Raw genomic sequence first — 18203 nt, 5'->3', positions numbered from 1 at the left:
ATTAAACAAAGACAAAATTACAAGGCAGGCCCAATAAGAAGGACAAAATAACCATTACAAAATAAGGCCCAAATACAGGCCCACGAGGCCCACTAAAAGTCCAGTCCAAAATTGGCCCGAAAGGAGAACGGTGAGTCGACTCGCCTTTTTCCACGCGTTACCAAGTTAGCGTGTGAGGGACACGTGCCCTAAGGTCAAGAAGCCACCGATCATCGCCGACCGAAAAGTCACCGACAGAAGCTCTAACCGGCGTGTTCCACCGGATATGCACCGGAAACAGGAACCCGTTGTTAGAACCGCCGCGGCCGACAAGAGGGAATTGACGCAACGTCGACAGAGAAGAACTTCAACGGAGATTCCAAAATCCCCGAGAGTCCATAAGCTGAAGGAAGCTCGATTGAGAACAGAGCTGCCAAATCCAAAAGCCCCAAACACTGTCGATAAGAAACAGATCTTCACTTGAAAAAGAGATCCGATTGCATGCGTTCAATCACAAGAGGATTAAAAGCAGAAGGGATCGAAAAACAGAAGCGAAAAACTATCCAGACGAAATCCGAGATAAACTCGGAATCAAGCCGGCCGAAACCACCAGAGAAGAAAGTGGCTCGCCAGAGTCAAAAGCCGGCGAGTACATCTTGAGGAAAGATGAGCCCCAGAGTCGAAAGCCGACTAACCATCCCTGACGAAGCTGACGGCTGTCGGAAGAGGTCCCGACGGACGGGAAGACGATCGCCGTAACGGATAGGCGGTCGAACAAAGTCACCGACTCTCATCTCGATCTCTCTGTGAAAGATATGAAGGAGAGAACAAAGAGAAGAGAGAGAGAGCATCTATATATTATTAAAACTGAACTAACTTTTTGATATTGTCTATAAACATGGATAATGAAAACTATTTGAAAATATGAATAGTAGATTAAGTATTTCATTTTATTTACACATTTATCTATTACATTTAAAATAAATTAAATACTTCATTTTTGTATTACTTTTAATTTAGAGATTTTACCACTATATTTAAAATTAATTTAAATTAATTAATTATAATGGTTGTTGTTTCTTTGTGATGAAAATAAAAACACAACCTAAAATAGTATATATATTATATAAAACAAAAAATAATATTACTTTATTTAGTTTAGTCAAATATAAAAATTTCGAGAGTTCAATTTTCAAGAAAACAAAATATCATAAAATTAATAATAATCCCTAGAAAACTAATGCAAAAGATTAAAAATTTTAGTATGTTGTTCATTTTAAAATAAATTAACAAAAAAACAACATGCTAATATATGAATAATACAATTACATCAAATTGGATCAAGTTATAAAAATTTTAATATAATATTATGTACAAATAAAAAATATATTATCAGACATCTATATTATAAAATAATATATTTACTATATATGTAAATTACAAAACATAAAAAAATATACATGAGATTTTTTATAAAAAACGGTTTATGAATTTACGTTGAACACAAGTTAAATCAAACATCTCGGCGGAGGTGCGGATCAAGTTCTAATACTTCGTTATGATCATTATGAAAGAAATAAACATTAGACTTAGAATAAAATATAGGATGTAAGATTAATGGTGAATGCCAAACTTGTGGAGAAGGAATAGAATCTATCAATCATAGATCAATGGTCTTCAAATGTACGGAGGCCTGCGAAATATGGTCATTGGCTGGCATAGAAATACCACATCAGCTAAATGATATCATGGAAAACTTGCCTTGCCTACATAATGTAATTAGTCAGAATGTCAAATATCTATAAACACAAAGATTATAAGAATAATTTTTCTTATTAGCTTTCAAAACTATTCAAAACTAAAGCTATATATGTTTCTTTTAGATCTCTTCAATCTTATGGAACACATTTCTATTAGATCTCTATTTATATGAAAGACAAACTTAATCTAATGGAAAACTTCATTTTTCCTACTCTAGATTTTATTATTGTGTTTATTTCTTAACATATTAAACATCTAATAATATGTTAAGTTTCCACAAGCTTAAGATTATCCAAAAATGACCATCTTAGTTCCAACTTGAATTTGGGAGATCAATTTCTTGAACTCCAATTAAGCTCTGTGCGTGCTTGAACTCAATCACCACGTAATCATCTTTCTTCACACCATTGTGTGTGTATCCATCCATTGGAGTCACATCTTTCTCAAGGTTAGATTGGATGCTCTCCTTGCTTCCGTACCGCCTCTTCTTAGAATTGGTCCAATTCTTGTAGAACCATCTCCTGACCTCTTCACTTAAGTTGCGATGAGACTTGCGGCTGAAGCTCACTACGACGAGAACTCTGGTCACGTCCACCATCTTGCGTACGTGAGCTCTAGTGAGGATATCGGCCTTCTGCTCAACACTCAGCGCATTTATCTCTGGTTCGTCTTCAGCCTTTGAAATATTTAACCTTGACTCTATTGGTACGTGTGTTGTGTTCCACACTTCCATCTTTGTGTCACATACCCATGTATGTATAACACCTACATAAGTTGTGTTACACGCTTTCATCATTGTGTCACATACCCCTGTATGTTTAACACCAGTCGATCTATCCATGAACTTCTTGTGATAGAATCTACCTCGGCTGCCATAGCTTCAACTCCACTTTCTTCACAAAGTAGATTGAAACCAGATGAGGAAAAATCTCATCCTCTATCGGTGCGAAACCCTTTGAACCGATAGACTGCCTCACGGTTACTTGCTGGTGTTAGTGAATTGATTTGTCCACAAAAATCTCCATGCAGTAACTCTTTCATCCTCATCAACTAAACCTGGTAGTTTGTCGATGACAACATTGGACAGTGGATGGATGCGGATCCAAAGTCCTTTGTACGAGGCACAAAGCTAGTCATGTCGGCCATCATGCTTTCATGATCTTTCCTCCTGTATCGAAGCTTCAACTTAAGTTTAGATCGAGTCTCCAACCTGAGGTTCTGATATCAATTCCAATCTCTAGGATCTCTAGAAACACAAAGAATTATAAGAACATTTTTTTCTTATTAGCTTTAGAAACTACTTAAAACTAAAACACTTCAATGTTTCTCTTAGATCTCTTCAATCTTATGGAACACCTTTCCATTAGATCTCTATTGTTATGAAAGACAATTCCCTTTAACAAGTGGGATATGAAAAACACAAACCTAATCTAATAGAAAACTTCATTTTTCCTATTCTAGATTTCTTTATTAATTGTGTTTATCTCTTTACTGATGCACCTTATCAGTCACATTATACCTCTTCACCGAATACAATTGAAGCTATCTTCCCGCAAGAAACTGAGCTTTATTGTGTTGCAGATGCCTCTTGGAAAGCATCTACAGAAAAGATAGGAATTGGGTGATCCTTGCATAGCAAAAAAGGCACTCTAAAGATTCAAGGAAGCGCTGCACTTACACCAACAAACTCAGAATTAGAAGCTGAAGCAATAGCTATGAAGTCAGCTGTTCAACAACTTAACAGACTTGCATACACCAATGTTCTCATGCTAGGAGATTGCACAGAGCTATTCAGATGCTTAGATGGAATTAAACAGAGACAATTAAATGCACATGAGGTTAATGAAGCAAGGACTATAATACAAGACATCATTGTTTCATCCAAACAAACAATTTCACTTTTAACATGTTCCTAGATCTCTTACATGTAATGTTGATCAGCTAGCAAAACAAGCCAGGATTACAAATCAGGACTATTTAATATCATGGTACTCTTAACTATTGTAATTTCCAAGCTTCCAATAATACAAAGTTGACAAAAAAAGACTTGAATAAAATATTCTAAATATTGACAAAAGACCACATCAAAATTAAATGGGGTATATTCAACCTAAAATTTTAATTAATTTAATATTTAAATTAATTTTACATAATTTTAGTTGGATTAAAAAAAAATTGTTTTTCTTAAGTCATTCTAGAAGCTCATTTAAATTATGATATCTAAATTTTATTCTTAAATACAAAACAACATGAAAATATTCTTTAAAAATCCTAAAATTTAACAATATTTTCAAAACAGTAGATATCAAATTTAATAACAGTAGTTTTTTGTTAAAAAAGTTATGTCTACCTAATACTAATACAATGAGATTTTGATAAATATACTCTCTGCTTTAATATATAAGTAGTTTTGAAGAATTATTTTTTGTTTTACAATATAAATTGTTTCCAAAATCTAATAAAAAAACAAATTTAAACATAAAATTAAAAGCAAAATTGGAAATATGATTTGCATTGGTTATTTTTTAAATTAATTGTTAAAGATAAAAAGATGCTTTTCTTCATAATTGTGCTTTTATCCAAAACTACTTATAATTTGAAAGAGAGAGAGAGTATTTAGTAGTGTAACAGTCTGTAAATTTCATAACTAATTAATGGTAAAAATCATGGATTAGGGAGAGATTGGTAGCTTATGCCTAGTAGTGTCTGGTAGGGCGATCAACGTGTTACTGTTTCTTCATTACCTTCAAATGCCAATTAATTTTTGTTTGGAAGCCGGAATGTTTTGTTAACACTTAAATAAATATTCGCTTTTAGATCAAAAATAAATAAATAAAGTTTTAATTGGCAGTGTTACTTCCACAACTTCTTTACTCTCATCTCAAGTAATGGATTTGTTCAGCCACCCTCATCAGTTCAGACAATTAATTAATGAGAATTAAATATCCTTATCAGCGTATTGACAAGAAAATATCATTATCAATGTATAAATGCCAAAACGTGTCATCGACTAGTGTTGGGCCAATTGCACACGCCATGTTTTGTAATCAAAAGAAAACTCGTCCGAATTTTGTAATTTGATTACGCTTAGGTTACTTTTTGAAATTTTTATTTTAAATTTATTTTTAACGCTGAATAATTATACTATTAAGAACATTACAAACAATTATAGAATCGACAATTTTATATGTCTTTTGAAAATTCACGTTTAATTGCATCATATAAACCGTCCTATAGAATCAAAGAGATAGAGATGTAGAAGTATTAATAAACATTAATTAAATCATTGGACCAAAGAAATTTCCACATTTTGAATTATTTTCTTATTTGCACTTTGTGGTATGAATGTATTTTTTGTAACTTTCATTTCACTAGATTTGATTATTGATCGACAAATCTACTGGAGCAGTATTTAAGGAATGGGTCTTCTCTCTGGCTTCTATTAATTATTGTCCCCAAATGTCAGAGAGCCCATTGCCAGAGAGCCCATAGATTATAAATATGTTATGTCTGAAAATGAATCGCATTGTCATTGACTGTTTAGGTTTGTCTAAGTAAACGAACTTGCTGAATCTGAAAGATATATACCTCAGTCTAATTATATTCTTCCAGGCCTGTCACTGACTTCAACGAGATTGTACACCACTTTACTGAGTGTATGTATGTCCACATGTACAACACCAAGCCACGGGTATTAGCCTATCCTTCACCATTATTTCAAGCATTGTTCCACAGCCTAAAACTTGTTATATCCTAACCTCAACTACTTTTATGTCATTTTTATTTCAATATTTATGTATGTTTTTTTTTAATGTTATGATATCCAATCTTTCAAACTTAAAAAAATATATATATATATATATATATATATATATATTTAAGAACCTCAATGAGGTTTTCCCATTAAACGCTCAAAAAAATAATTAGACTAAGAAGGGTTCTAAACTTATCAAATCACAAAATTAAAGGTTAATTTATTCATTAGAATCCACATAGATATATACTCCACATATTCTTATTACTTGAACAGAGTTTTACTCTTACTCGTACCTGCCCCAGTTTTCCGTTTTTCACAGTATATAATATAAAAAATTGCTACACGCAAATAAGGACAACATGCTAATCAACATGTTACATGGATTCATTGAACATATATGAGTTTTCAAATATAGGAAAAATGATCTTTTTGTTTCTGTTTTAATCATTTCATATGTGACTTTACGGCTATTTGCTTAGTGGAGATGCGAAAATTGATATAAAAAGTACTGTTTTGGTGCGTGACGAATGACGATCATTGAGGGTGATGGGTGATTTGTTGGTCAAATTATCTCACCAAATGTCATCATTTTACTTAATCATCTTATGATCCATGCCGTTTGAGAATATATAGTAAAACAATCCGTTAAATATCTCTATATGTGAGATATATTAGTTCCCAGAATATATAATAAGGTTTCTTTCAAGAAGATGATTTTACATATATAACTATAAATCTTTGAGTTCAAGATAACTTATTACTGTCATACGCGACTACGATTTTTAGTTAGCTCATAATTGTTTGTTTTTTTAATGTTTGCTTTTACACAACTCATGATGTGATTTTTTTATAGTCACGTTTTAGAAAAATAACATCCCAACGCCATTAGACTATATTTTTTGTCAAAAAGATTTTTAGAATATTGGATTTTGTTGGGTTTTCATTTTTATATACAACACACAATTTTTTTTTTAAGAAAATAAATCACTTAAACCAAAATTCTAAGATGTATTCGGTTTTTAATCGGACATAAAAACAAAGAATAGAAGTCTTTTTATAATGTGTTTTGCTATTTTTCTCTAAAATAAGTTATTCTATAATAGCGATGAGATCTATTCCAATATATTTTAAAAATATTTTTATATGCTAAGGATATAGAAAATTATATTTATTTTCTTAAATGTAGAAAAATATAAATTTCTATTCTAAATAAAATAATAGAAATGAGGAACCATATTCTTTGACTAATTTAAACCATTCATATCTTGGTAAATGAGGAAGCATATTACCTGTAAATACTATGATATCTTTATATATAAAGTAAGGTTTTCTCTCCTGTGAGGCTGCCATGTCAGCGCCATGTCAGAAAATCGAGCTTTGTCGGTGTGACACGTGTCCGTCGCTTAAAACGTGCCGTTTCATTAAAGCTATCTAATTCATATTTGCGGGTTTTTTTTCTGGGTTTTATGTTTTACTCAAATAATTCTAGCCCGACAGCAAAAAAGAAAAGCCCAAAAACGCCTTCACCTTCGTAACAAAAGCTTCCATCCTTTTTAGGGTTCATCTGTGCCATGATTCAACGCAGACCAACCTCTATTCGAAGCTGCCGCCTCTAATTAGTCGCTTGACATTCTTGCTACTGGTTCTCACAATCTAACTCCATTACATAATCCAGTGCATCCAATCGTCGTGATTAAACCTCTCATTAATAGCATATTCCCACTCTTCATACGATTTCACATTCAATCCATCTACTCATAACTTCTACGGTGTGAATCTATAATCTATAAATATGTGAAATTTTTCTCTTTTTCTTAATCTTCCTGAAACTTTCGTAAATCTTCTGAGTCGTCACCGAAGAGTAACGCGTTTCTTCGAGCGGGAAGAGATGAAAAGGCCGGTGATTGCTTCTCTGGTGGTCGTATAAGATGCGCTTGGATCACTCCGAAATCTGGTAAGATTCACTGTCTTTCTTATGATTATGAGCTTGAATAGTTTAAAAGATCTGGTATTAAGGTTAGAAGTAAGTGTTTGAATGTAGAGCTCATATCTTGAGGTTTGTGATCACGTGATCTATATTGTACAATGACCACATAAACATGATTCGTTTCTTTGTCATTTCCTTACTTTGATGGGCTTATTCCTTAACTTTATCTCGCCTTGAATCTTTTCCTCTGCTATACCTTGACCTGATGGTTTTTTTTTTTTGGGTTGTTTCATGTTAAAGACCAATCTTTCATTGCTTTCCATGATAACGAGTGAGGAGTTCATGTCCATGATGACAAGTACGTGATGATATATCTTTTACTGATTATTTTTGCTTAGTCTGGGTGATGCTATTTTGTGTATTGTAAACGCTCTTATTTGTCAAACTGTTTGCATGAAAATTTAGTTATTAAGCCAGCCTCTCTGGTGTTCTTCCGGAACTATCCTAGAAATACATTCTTTTCAAAAGACAATCGTTCAGATAACTATGATCAATGCGTTTTTTTTGTAACATGATCTTCTTATGAGCCAAATTTCAAAGTTCTTAATCTTTGTTTAAACAGAGAAATTTTCATGGAATTTGATTCAATTCCTACATCTGAACTAACAATCAAAAAGAGAGAACATCCCCTGAGTTGCTACCACTACATTACTATCCATGATCCAAGGCTTAATGGTTTGCTTTTTTTTTTTACTTTTTTTTTTTGTTACAGTAATTCTCTGGTTACTACGAACTTTGTCACTACTTTTTGTATATTTGATCAGAGTAGTATTCGTGCTTGCCGACATAAGCGAGATACAATTCATGAGTTATCACCTGTTGTAAAACGTATGATCAGGAAGGCTATAGATCATGTAAGCTTAAGCATATTAACCAGAGGTGGAGATGGTCGGGTCATTGTGGACGCTTGCTGTGTTCCCCCCAATGCCCTGGCTCCTTACTGTGCTGCTACTCAACTCTCTGGATCCAGAATCTGGATCTTTTCTATCTGTTTTACTCACCATTACTCAGAGTACGTCTCACAACGTTAAGGATACTGCAATAAAAGATTCGGCTGCAGAATGCCTGATTAATATAATTGAGACTAAATTATACATATGAAAATGCGAAGAGATACAAACTTATTTTAACGCTATAGACATGAAGGGTGTGTTCTGATTTATTATTTAAAACATCGAATATTATTTTTCTTAGGAAAATATATATATAATAGTAACAGAAGAAACCAACGTAGTATATCATGACGGATTTCGTTCAGAATATGATCAGATGTATTAAAATTGTGTAGTACTCAAAAGCGTAATTTGATATGATCATAAAGATATTTGTGTGAATACTTTTTTAGTAAATTTGTAATAATCATTCTAATTTTGTTAAGTTGCGTTTTAATATGATTATTTTATCTATACAAAATTATAATCATATCACTATAAAGACCGAATTCTTAGTGTTGTTGTTGGTATAATCTTTTAATAATTTTTTTTTCTTTTAAGTGATATAAAATAATAGATAGTGCTCTTATAATTTTTTAAGGTCCATGATTTCACAATAAATAGTGCTCCTACAATTTTATTTCCATTTACATCAATTTATTTTTTAAGGTTCATGATTTCACGATAAATGGTGCTCCTAACTTCTTCTTTTTTCATACAATAGCACAAAAATATTATTATATATTACTCCTACTTAGCTATTTGAATAAACGAACACTCTGATATTTGAAAATTTTGAACGATTCCCTTTGTACGATAAACGGTTTATTTCAAAGTATTAATACACCAATGCAAAAATATATTTTGCAAGATAATTACACGCATCTGTAGCATAAGCTCTTTATTACGTACGAGCATGAATGCTATAAAAACGTCCAAGTAATATTGTCATTTAATTTAAATATATTGTTAATTCATAACGAAAGTTTCCACAGTATTAATAACTTCTAAATTAATAGTAAAACTTATTTTAATAACGATAGACCATGTTCAATTTAAAGAGTGGCATGGAAGTTGAAGTATGACTTTCATTAGGAGAAAACTATCACATTTTAATTAAAACATACACAGACCAAGCTACTCACGTTAACAAAATGTTGTTTTAACATATTTCTCTGGCATGATCATTGCATAATTATATAGGGACATCATTAATTTTATTTTATAAGATTGTTCTTCATAAAATAATAAAAGTTATTGTCATTTTAATCCAGTCCAAAAATATTTATTAAAAATAAAAACATAATCTCCGAATTCTATTTATTTTTTTGTTCATAATATTATTTTCAATCTATAATTTTTTTATAAAAATGCTTCATAAAATTAATGTAAATTTATATAAAATAGTTTTTTTTCTAATTTCCCGCCCGTAGGGCGGGCCGACCCTAGTATATATATATATAAAAGCAAATATGATGATGTATTATATAGATACTTTAATGAAAATTAATCTTCTTCATTTGCGCACCCATTCTCTTAGCTTTGGCTTTGTTACTGAGCACCACTTAGATGCGCACCAGACCGACAATGTGCAAAGAAAGAACACGAGCTAGTTAACAAAATCGACCAAAAATAGAAGAGAACGAGCCGTAACTCACCATATCCACCGAAAAGGATTTCTTCGGCCGAAAACAAGAGCCACAAGATGAAGCAAAGGAAAAATGAAGAGGATGCATTTTTTTGTTCTTCATATATTTATATAGTTTATGTTTTAATCTAGACAAAGTCTAGATATCAATAAGTAATAATCAAAGACGCATGCAATTTTATGGTCTCGTGAAATTAATTAGAATTTGGCTATTGAAAGGAATACATGTGAATTACTCAAAATTGTAAAAGTTTAACAATTTTATTATACAACTGTTTTTAATAACTTAGACCAATAGATTTTAGATTTTAAGCAAGGATGTAGTTGAGGTTTTCAAAAAAAAAGGATGTACGTAGTTGAGTTCTTAAAGAATGGTGATAAAAAATTTCTTTTCTACTTTTCAAATTTCTAAGTTTAAAATTTTTCTAAGAACTTATCAATGCAAATGCTCTTAATATGTAATATATAAGATCAGTTTAACTAGATTTGTAGAAATAAATATACAAGGCCATATGCACTCGATTTTTTTGTAATTTCTAAATTGCATAAATATTTATCACAATATAGCCTCCCTCAAAAAAAAAAAATTCAATAAAAATATAGCCTCCCGCACAATAATTATAACACTCCATGTCTATATAGTATTTTTTAAAAATAAATGGACCACCAATAATAAAATGTCTACGAGCTTTCACATTATCTTCAGTCTTCACTAGTATCCAAAGTTTCATCTTTAAAAATGCTCCCAAAAAAAGGAAAAAAAAAATAGAAACTATTTAGTAAAAGACAAAATAATATTCCTCAACTTTTAATATATATAAAAAAAGAAGTTGAATATTTATAATTACAATCCATTTTTAAACAAGAGTTGATTGTTTTATTTATATTACAGACAAAACAAAACAGAGTATCACATCATTCATATATAAACCTATAATTTTACCCTTGGTGCATGGTTTAACAACAGTTGAAAACATCAGCAAGAACAGTAGAAGCAGAACCCATGCGAGTTTGGTTATAAAACCCTAGATTGAGAGGATTCATCACTCCGTCGTAAAACCCTCCTCCACCGCCTCCGTAACCGATCACTCCTCCTCCCTGACCAGTTTCCATCCAAAATCCTCCGGCGATTTCCACAATCTCGTTGAGGGAATCTAGTCGTTGGTTGAGCTCCAGAAACTGAGCTCTGAGAATGGAGTTCTCCGCCTCGATGGTAACGTATTGCTGCGTCGTGACGGCGATCCCGGCGACGATATGGCTGTTTTCTTCCCGGAGATGAGCGACCTGAGCCGTTAGATCGTCCAGATGCTTCTGCTTCCTCATCCTCGACCTCCTCGCCGACTCTCTGTTCGACTCTTTCCTCTTCCTCTTCCGCTCATCCGACTCAGAACCGTAGTTTTGTAAACCGGACGAGCAGTTTCCGCTCGCGGGCGATCCCATTTCAGTTTTGTTCATATTTTATTAAAACACACGAAAATACCTTCTTATTTTTTACAAAGGTAAACACACGAAAATACGACGAAACGTTACGTAAAAACCATATAGTATAGTAAAAAACTATATAGTAGTATGATATACGTATTTATATGTTTATATAGTATATGTATATATATATTATACTAAAGGAGAGATGATTTATGAGAAGACATAGAACCAGTAGAGAAATACGACGGAGAATGATTGAACAAGATGGGTCCTGCGTCTAAGAGATGAGTCTATAGTTAGGCCTGATCTAAGGATTTCACTTATTACCGGAGACATGAAGGTTTGAACATCAAGATCCAGTTTTAATACAAACACAAAGGGTTTAGTTTTTCTTGAGAAAGCAAGAAGAGAGAAGAAGAAAAACGAGGTGGTGATGAAGAGATAGATAATGTATTGGAGAGCTAGGGGGAGGTAAAAATTAATAAGGATTTGTGATGGGGTTTTATAGTGGGAGAAAGAAAAAAAAATGATACAAATAAACAAAAATTAATATGAGTAAGTGATTATTACGAAAACAAGGGAAACTGTTTCCAGCTGTTTTGCAATATTTTTGTATTTCTGTGTATGGGTTTAATTTTAAATTCATGATTCCGTGAATAACCAATAATCATTTTAGACATTTTATTTAGAAGAAGTAACCTTTTAGGGGTATTCTTTTGCGAATGTTATAAATTTCTAAAACCTTCGAGGCATATTCTCTGATTTTGTTATTTGTTTTAATATATTTTTTATTTATAACAATTAATTTAAATTTTATTTATTTGTACTAAAATTATGTCACTTATTGTTTACAACTTTACATTTTAATTTAATATCAATATTTTAAATATAACCAACGGTGGTAGTCCTGGTTGATTGAGAAAAAATAAATTAAATATGGCAAAGCACTCATTCGATTCCCACTGGCCATCTGGATTGTTTTGAATGACAAAAATATATAGAGTACCGCGGATTTGTGGGACTGGTCGATCGATCTCGGTCGCCGAATCCCATAGTTATAGAAAAAATTTAAATACGAAAGACTATAAGTTTTAAGTTTAAGATCATATTTTGACCTGCTAATTCAATTAAAAAGAGTTATGTTATGTGTGTGTTGCAGCAGTCATGTTATTTTTATTTAAAAGTGTAACTAGATTTTGATCCCTCCTTTGAAAGCACGAGTTTATTTCAAAAAAAAATTAAAATTATTTGATATAAATTTATATTTTTGATTGTGTATTTACATTTAAATGCTACGACGAAAGCATTATATTTGTACAAATTATTATATATTTAATGTTTTAACAAAAATAATTTCGATTATGAAATATGTAATTAGGTTTTAGAATGATACGTAAATATAAGTGACAAAGTTTTAAGATATGTAATCATGTTTAAATAAAATTATGAATATTTTTTGCATTTTGAACATTTTGAGTTATCGGTGTAATTAGTTAATAACATCCCTATCCAAAAAACTAATTCAGAATGGACCCAAAAGTCAACATCTCAAATCTGATTAGACCTGGTTTATATACTCGAACGGGTTTTAAATTTCAATATCTGAAAAACCAATACTGAATCCTATTTGTACCAAGAACCAAATGAGTATCCAAACGTGCACATAAATATATATATTTAACATTAAAACCCCTCAACTAAATTTGTTTTGGATAAAAAAACTCAAACTAAGTATTTAGTGAAATAATCATCAAACTAACTTTATTTAATAAATTAGACCATCTATCTACAGTGCCGGTCATAATCACCACTACTACCAGTAAATCTTTAGTTAATGAGTTTTTATATGAAATAAATATAATTGAAGGGTTTTTCTATTAAAGATTTAAAAAAAAAACAAAAATATTTAAAAATATAAAAACATTATCTAAAAATCAGTAACTTAAATTTTCAAAATTAGCATTTTGAAAGTTTATTCAAATAGATGAGTTTGATTTACTTTGAAATCAAAATTTATGTATAAATTAAATTTTTTAAAAAGATATATATAATAAAAATATCTAAAGATTTGCCGGTAGTAGTGGTTCTTTTGACCGACACTAGAGCTAAACTAATTATTTAAAAATTTGTAACAAACATTTTCAAAATTAGCATTTCAAATAAATTATGTTGCATCGATGATATAGATTTATTTTAAATTTATATTATATGTGGGAGCTAAAACCCGCAACTAAAATTTTAATTTGAATATAGCCTAGTCTTATTGAACCTTACTCTATTCACATTAAAATTATAATTGTGAGTTTTAACTCCCACATATAATATAGATTTTTAAATAAATATATTTCATCGATGCAACATAATTTATCTGAAGTGCTTGTTTTGAAAATGTTAGTTACTAATTTTTTAGATAATTAATTTTCTTTAGTGCCGATCAAAAGAACTACTACTACCAGTAAATCTTTGGATCATTTTTATTATACTTTCTGGTCTTTTACATTTTCAATTTATACATTGATAATGTTGTTTTAAAACAAATCAAACTCATATATTTTCATTAAAGTTTTTAAAGTGCTAATTTTGAAATTTTTTAAGTTACTAATTTTTAGTTGATGTTATTATATTTTAGTATTTTTGAATTTTTTTTAAATTTCTTAGATCTTTAATGGTAAAACCCATCTATTTCATGTAAAAACTCATGAACTAAAGATTTACCACTTTCATATTTTTTTTTCATGGTTTGACCCACCTAAAATATCGGCAGACAATTTTTTAAATGAAATAAACATAGAAAATGTAAAATATCGGCAGACAATTTTTTTTTATGTAGGTACAGTGGCAAAAATGGTAATATGCCAAGTAGTGATAGCGGCAAATATTAATAGTGATTCTATTTTAATAATATTGATGTTCTTTGCACGTTGCAACAGTCATGTTTTTATTTGAAAGACCATATTTCTAATTTGGAATCTTAAAAATGATAAAACTCATCAAGACCGATCAAAGCAGAGAGATTCAGCAAGTGGGTGTGCGGTCAGTGATGTGAAGACTCTTTTTACCCAACGCAAAAGGGTTCCAAGTTGCTAACTGAAACATATACACAGATAAGGGAAAAGTATTGTAAAAGAAATTTAAGGCAAAGATATTGCGTTCTAGCAAATACAGGTTGCTATGCCAAAAGCCGAAGCAAAATGTAATCCCTTGTAGTAATAATTATTCTAAAACAAAAAAATTGTTCTTTTATAAAAAAACATTGTGAGCGAGATTCTCAAGTACATGCATCTATCTTTCTTACTTAATTTTGATTGATCAGAGATCTCTTACCATTGATCGATTCGACATAATTATACTTACGATAGACTGATAGTGATAGAAATATCAGCATAATCTTCTAATAATTTAATTTTTTGAAAAATAAAAAAATTTGAACAATTTCTCGGTTTTTGCATGTCATCCTTAATAATTTCACAAATCTAACCGACCAGAATCTATTTCTTCATATAGTTCTATATCTATTCTATTAAAAGTTTATATGAAATTAGAAACAAAAACATTTCTATTTTACTGAGTTCAATTCAATCAAGGCCGTATCAAAAAGAGCATATACTCACAATTTATTTATCTCAATATTGGATTTTAGTCATACAATAGACAACCTTATTGAATGATCTCGTAAGCCGGTGCGTGGCTTGTAATTAATAAACATAAATTTAGCTTTTACAATGCCAAAAGAAATCTGCTAAATTGTTTTTTAAGGTGGGTTCTGGTCTGGTGACTTGTCAATTTGCATGAATGTATACTTTATTACAACGAAAGATGGAAATATAAAACAATTTGCACGATGGCATCCTAAAAGAAAATATTCCATTTCAGTTATATATTAACATTTTTTCATTTGCTGGGTTATGTGCTTAAAAACTATGTGGAGTCAAGCTTGATAATAATAACAGAAAGAAACCGATATTCTCAATGGTTCAGTTATAAAAACATTGACATAAATGTGAAATAAGATGAATATAGGTGGTTTGTTGAAATAAAAACAGTTTCCTCATATCTATTTAAAATTTTAAACATATAAAACAAAACTATAGATTGATCTGTACATCCGCGCGGATATTGATTTTTAGATTTTTATACATTGATATATGTTTTTCATAATTAGTGTTATATATTTTAGATGAATCGTAATATAACTTATTGTATTCAAAAAACTTGGACCGAATCGGGTAATATGATTATTTTTTTGTATAAATATCTGAATCTGTTTTAGATACATTTATTTTTTAGATATTTCTAGGTTCATATACATCAGAAACGAACTCTCAATTCATGAATTCTCTCAAATCCTTGAAAGAATTTTAAAATTCTTTATATATTAAATTTATTTCAAATAATTTACAATGGAATCTCGTACAAAAGATTGAAATCAAATTCTAGATATATTACTGAGATTTTAGAATTTACCTACTTTAAACCAATTTAAAATTTGATGAATTGTAAAACATTAATACTATTTGATTTTCAATCATTGATATTCAATGCCTCTTAGAATTCACCAATTTAAAATATTTTATAATTCTAAAAAATTCTTGGATTGAAAAATATTGATATTGATAGCATAAAATCTCTACACATGAATAAAGTCATCTTTGAATCCTCAAGTGAAGGAGCACGAGTGGCTCGTCAAATCGTTGAGGTGGTTCATAGCCTGCAATACTGTTCTTTGGAACATGTTTTCCCCAGAGGAACATCATGGCGCCATGAATTGCAGACAGTTACCATTGATTTCAGATATCAGTCCTACATAGCTAAAGGTGGTTCTAGCTGGTTGAGAGCTTTGAGTGACGTTGAAGCAGTGGCACTAAATCTCTCTCTGTAATGGATAACCGACCATCTTGACTCCTCCTAAGCAGTGAATAATCTTGGTACCGGTTGCTGTCCTTTGGACAGTAGGTTTCCATCCTAAGTACTTTTTACCTATCTATTGGTATGACTTTTCCTTTATAATTTGTAGTTCCAATTCTTTGAACCTTTGCCTGCATGGCTTAATAAATTCAGTGTTAAAAAAAAGAGAAAAATATTGATATTTAATTTGATTGAATAAAACCCCCTTAATTTCGGTTTATAGTTATGCTTTGTTGCGATATGTGAGCACTGTAATTCTACGCCTGCTGTTTTTTTTTCCTTTTGTATCTTTCATTAATTAATTAATAGTTTTTTATTCTTTAAAATTCTTGTGTTTTTATTTTTACTAGTAGATAGTATTCTAGTTTTCGGTGTTTAAGTTTTATTTAAACTTTGATTATGCCGGGTTTGGTTTCTTTTTAAACTTCGAAGTTTATTCTTCGGGAAATTTTTCACTTATTTATAATATATCCGGTTTGTATCCGCTTGTATAATTTTATTTTTAATAAATAAATATTCCTCAGTGTAGAAAAAAAAAAGACGCATGCGTTAATAATTTTCAATCGACTGTCTCGGGCCTCGGCCACCTATAGATAGAGTAACTATGGATTCCTGATTTGTTTAGTAGACTGTTCTACTAATATGAACGCTTGAAATATCATTTCTTTTAATGAAATTAATCAACGAAGGAGAAAGAAAAACTAGGAAGACAATGAATCTTAGATGGTTGGTCACGTAGGGTCAGATCTAAGTATATGCAAACACTTACATTTATAAATGGTAGCCCTAAAAGGCTGTATTACTCTTTTTCCTTTTTATCTTTTTATATAGCGCGCGGGTATGTTCTTGAAGTTCTTCTCCTGCTTTTTTCCTCATTCAACTTAATTAACGTCCACGGTACTTTCTCTAATGTCTTTAACCATTCTTCAAGGTTCTGTATATAGAAGCTTCTTTAACAAAATGCAAGGTAATGTATATAACGGTTCCAATTCATTTACTTTATTCGTTGGTAGTCTTAACCATTCTTCAAGGTTCTCGCGCTTGCTAAGTTAAAAGCTCCGATTTTGTTATGAGACATTAGCCCTGTTCTATTTGTACTATGGCGGCAGCGACTGATAATTACATATTTTTCATCTGAAATACGACTCTGATGACACAAACTTATTTTTTCAGTCGCAGTGGCAAGAAGCAATAAGTAAATCCGACGCTTAAAATATAAGGCATCAACAGTGTCTGCCTTTTCAGTCGCTGCGGCAAACGGCGATGATTAAATTCATTTTCAAAATCATTCATTTATGTCTCAGTAGAAGTGTTATTTTCAGTCGCTGCCGCTGCTGCCAACATTTACAAAAATAAACATGGCTATTGTACATGGTTTAAGAGTTCAATTGCTTTCAAATAAAATTGGATGAAACTACCTTAGATTCATAAACTTATATCAATGTAAACTAATTCCTATATAAGTTTTTAAAATAAACCATAACTAGATCTTTACCCGTGCCGTCCGCACGAGTATTTACTTTTAATTTTTGTAAACGTTCAAAAATTAAATACATATATTATTGTACTAATTAAATTAAAAGAAGCTAATTAATTAAATATAACTGAGTTAGTTTTATTATTCTGAAAATTAAAACGATTTTGATTAATTTAATTTTCAATAAACCAATAAATTAATCTGATAATTTAATATATTTCATAGTTTTTCTTTTATGGATTGAAACATTAACTTTTTGATTTTTAAGTAAATGAAGTAATTTAATTTATTAGGTACCTAAATATTAGGCAATTTCATAGTCATGCTTATGA

General features: G+C 30.7%; 1 protein-coding gene and 1 long non-coding RNA gene across 2 annotated transcripts; one reads left to right on the top strand and one right to left on the bottom strand.

Annotated features, from left to right (window-relative positions):
• The first annotated feature begins 1302 nt into the window (after positions 1–1302).
• LOC103852949 lies at positions 1303–8559 on the top strand. Its single transcript, XR_630043.3, has 2 exons — positions 1303–7451; positions 7725–8559. It is a non-coding gene; the product is annotated as an uncharacterized LOC103852949 (long non-coding RNA).
• A 2291-nt stretch (positions 8560–10850) lies between these two features.
• LOC103852947 (bZIP transcription factor 44) lies at positions 10851–12097 on the bottom strand. Its single transcript, XM_009129850.3, has one exon. It carries the CDS (start codon positions 11517–11519, stop codon positions 11022–11024), a length of 498 nt encoding a protein of 165 aa, XP_009128098.1. The 5' UTR covers positions 11520–12097; the 3' UTR covers positions 10851–11021.
• Positions 12098–18203: the final 6106 nt, after the last annotated feature.

The sequence above is a fragment of the Brassica rapa genome, chromosome A02, assembly GCF_000309985.2.
Source record: "Brassica rapa cultivar Chiifu-401-42 chromosome A02, CAAS_Brap_v3.01, whole genome shotgun sequence".
NCBI classification, from domain to species: Eukaryota; Viridiplantae; Streptophyta; class Magnoliopsida; order Brassicales; family Brassicaceae; genus Brassica; species Brassica rapa.
The sequence above is the reverse complement of the archived record's forward strand: the minus strand, read 5'-3'. Positions and strand labels throughout refer to the sequence as shown.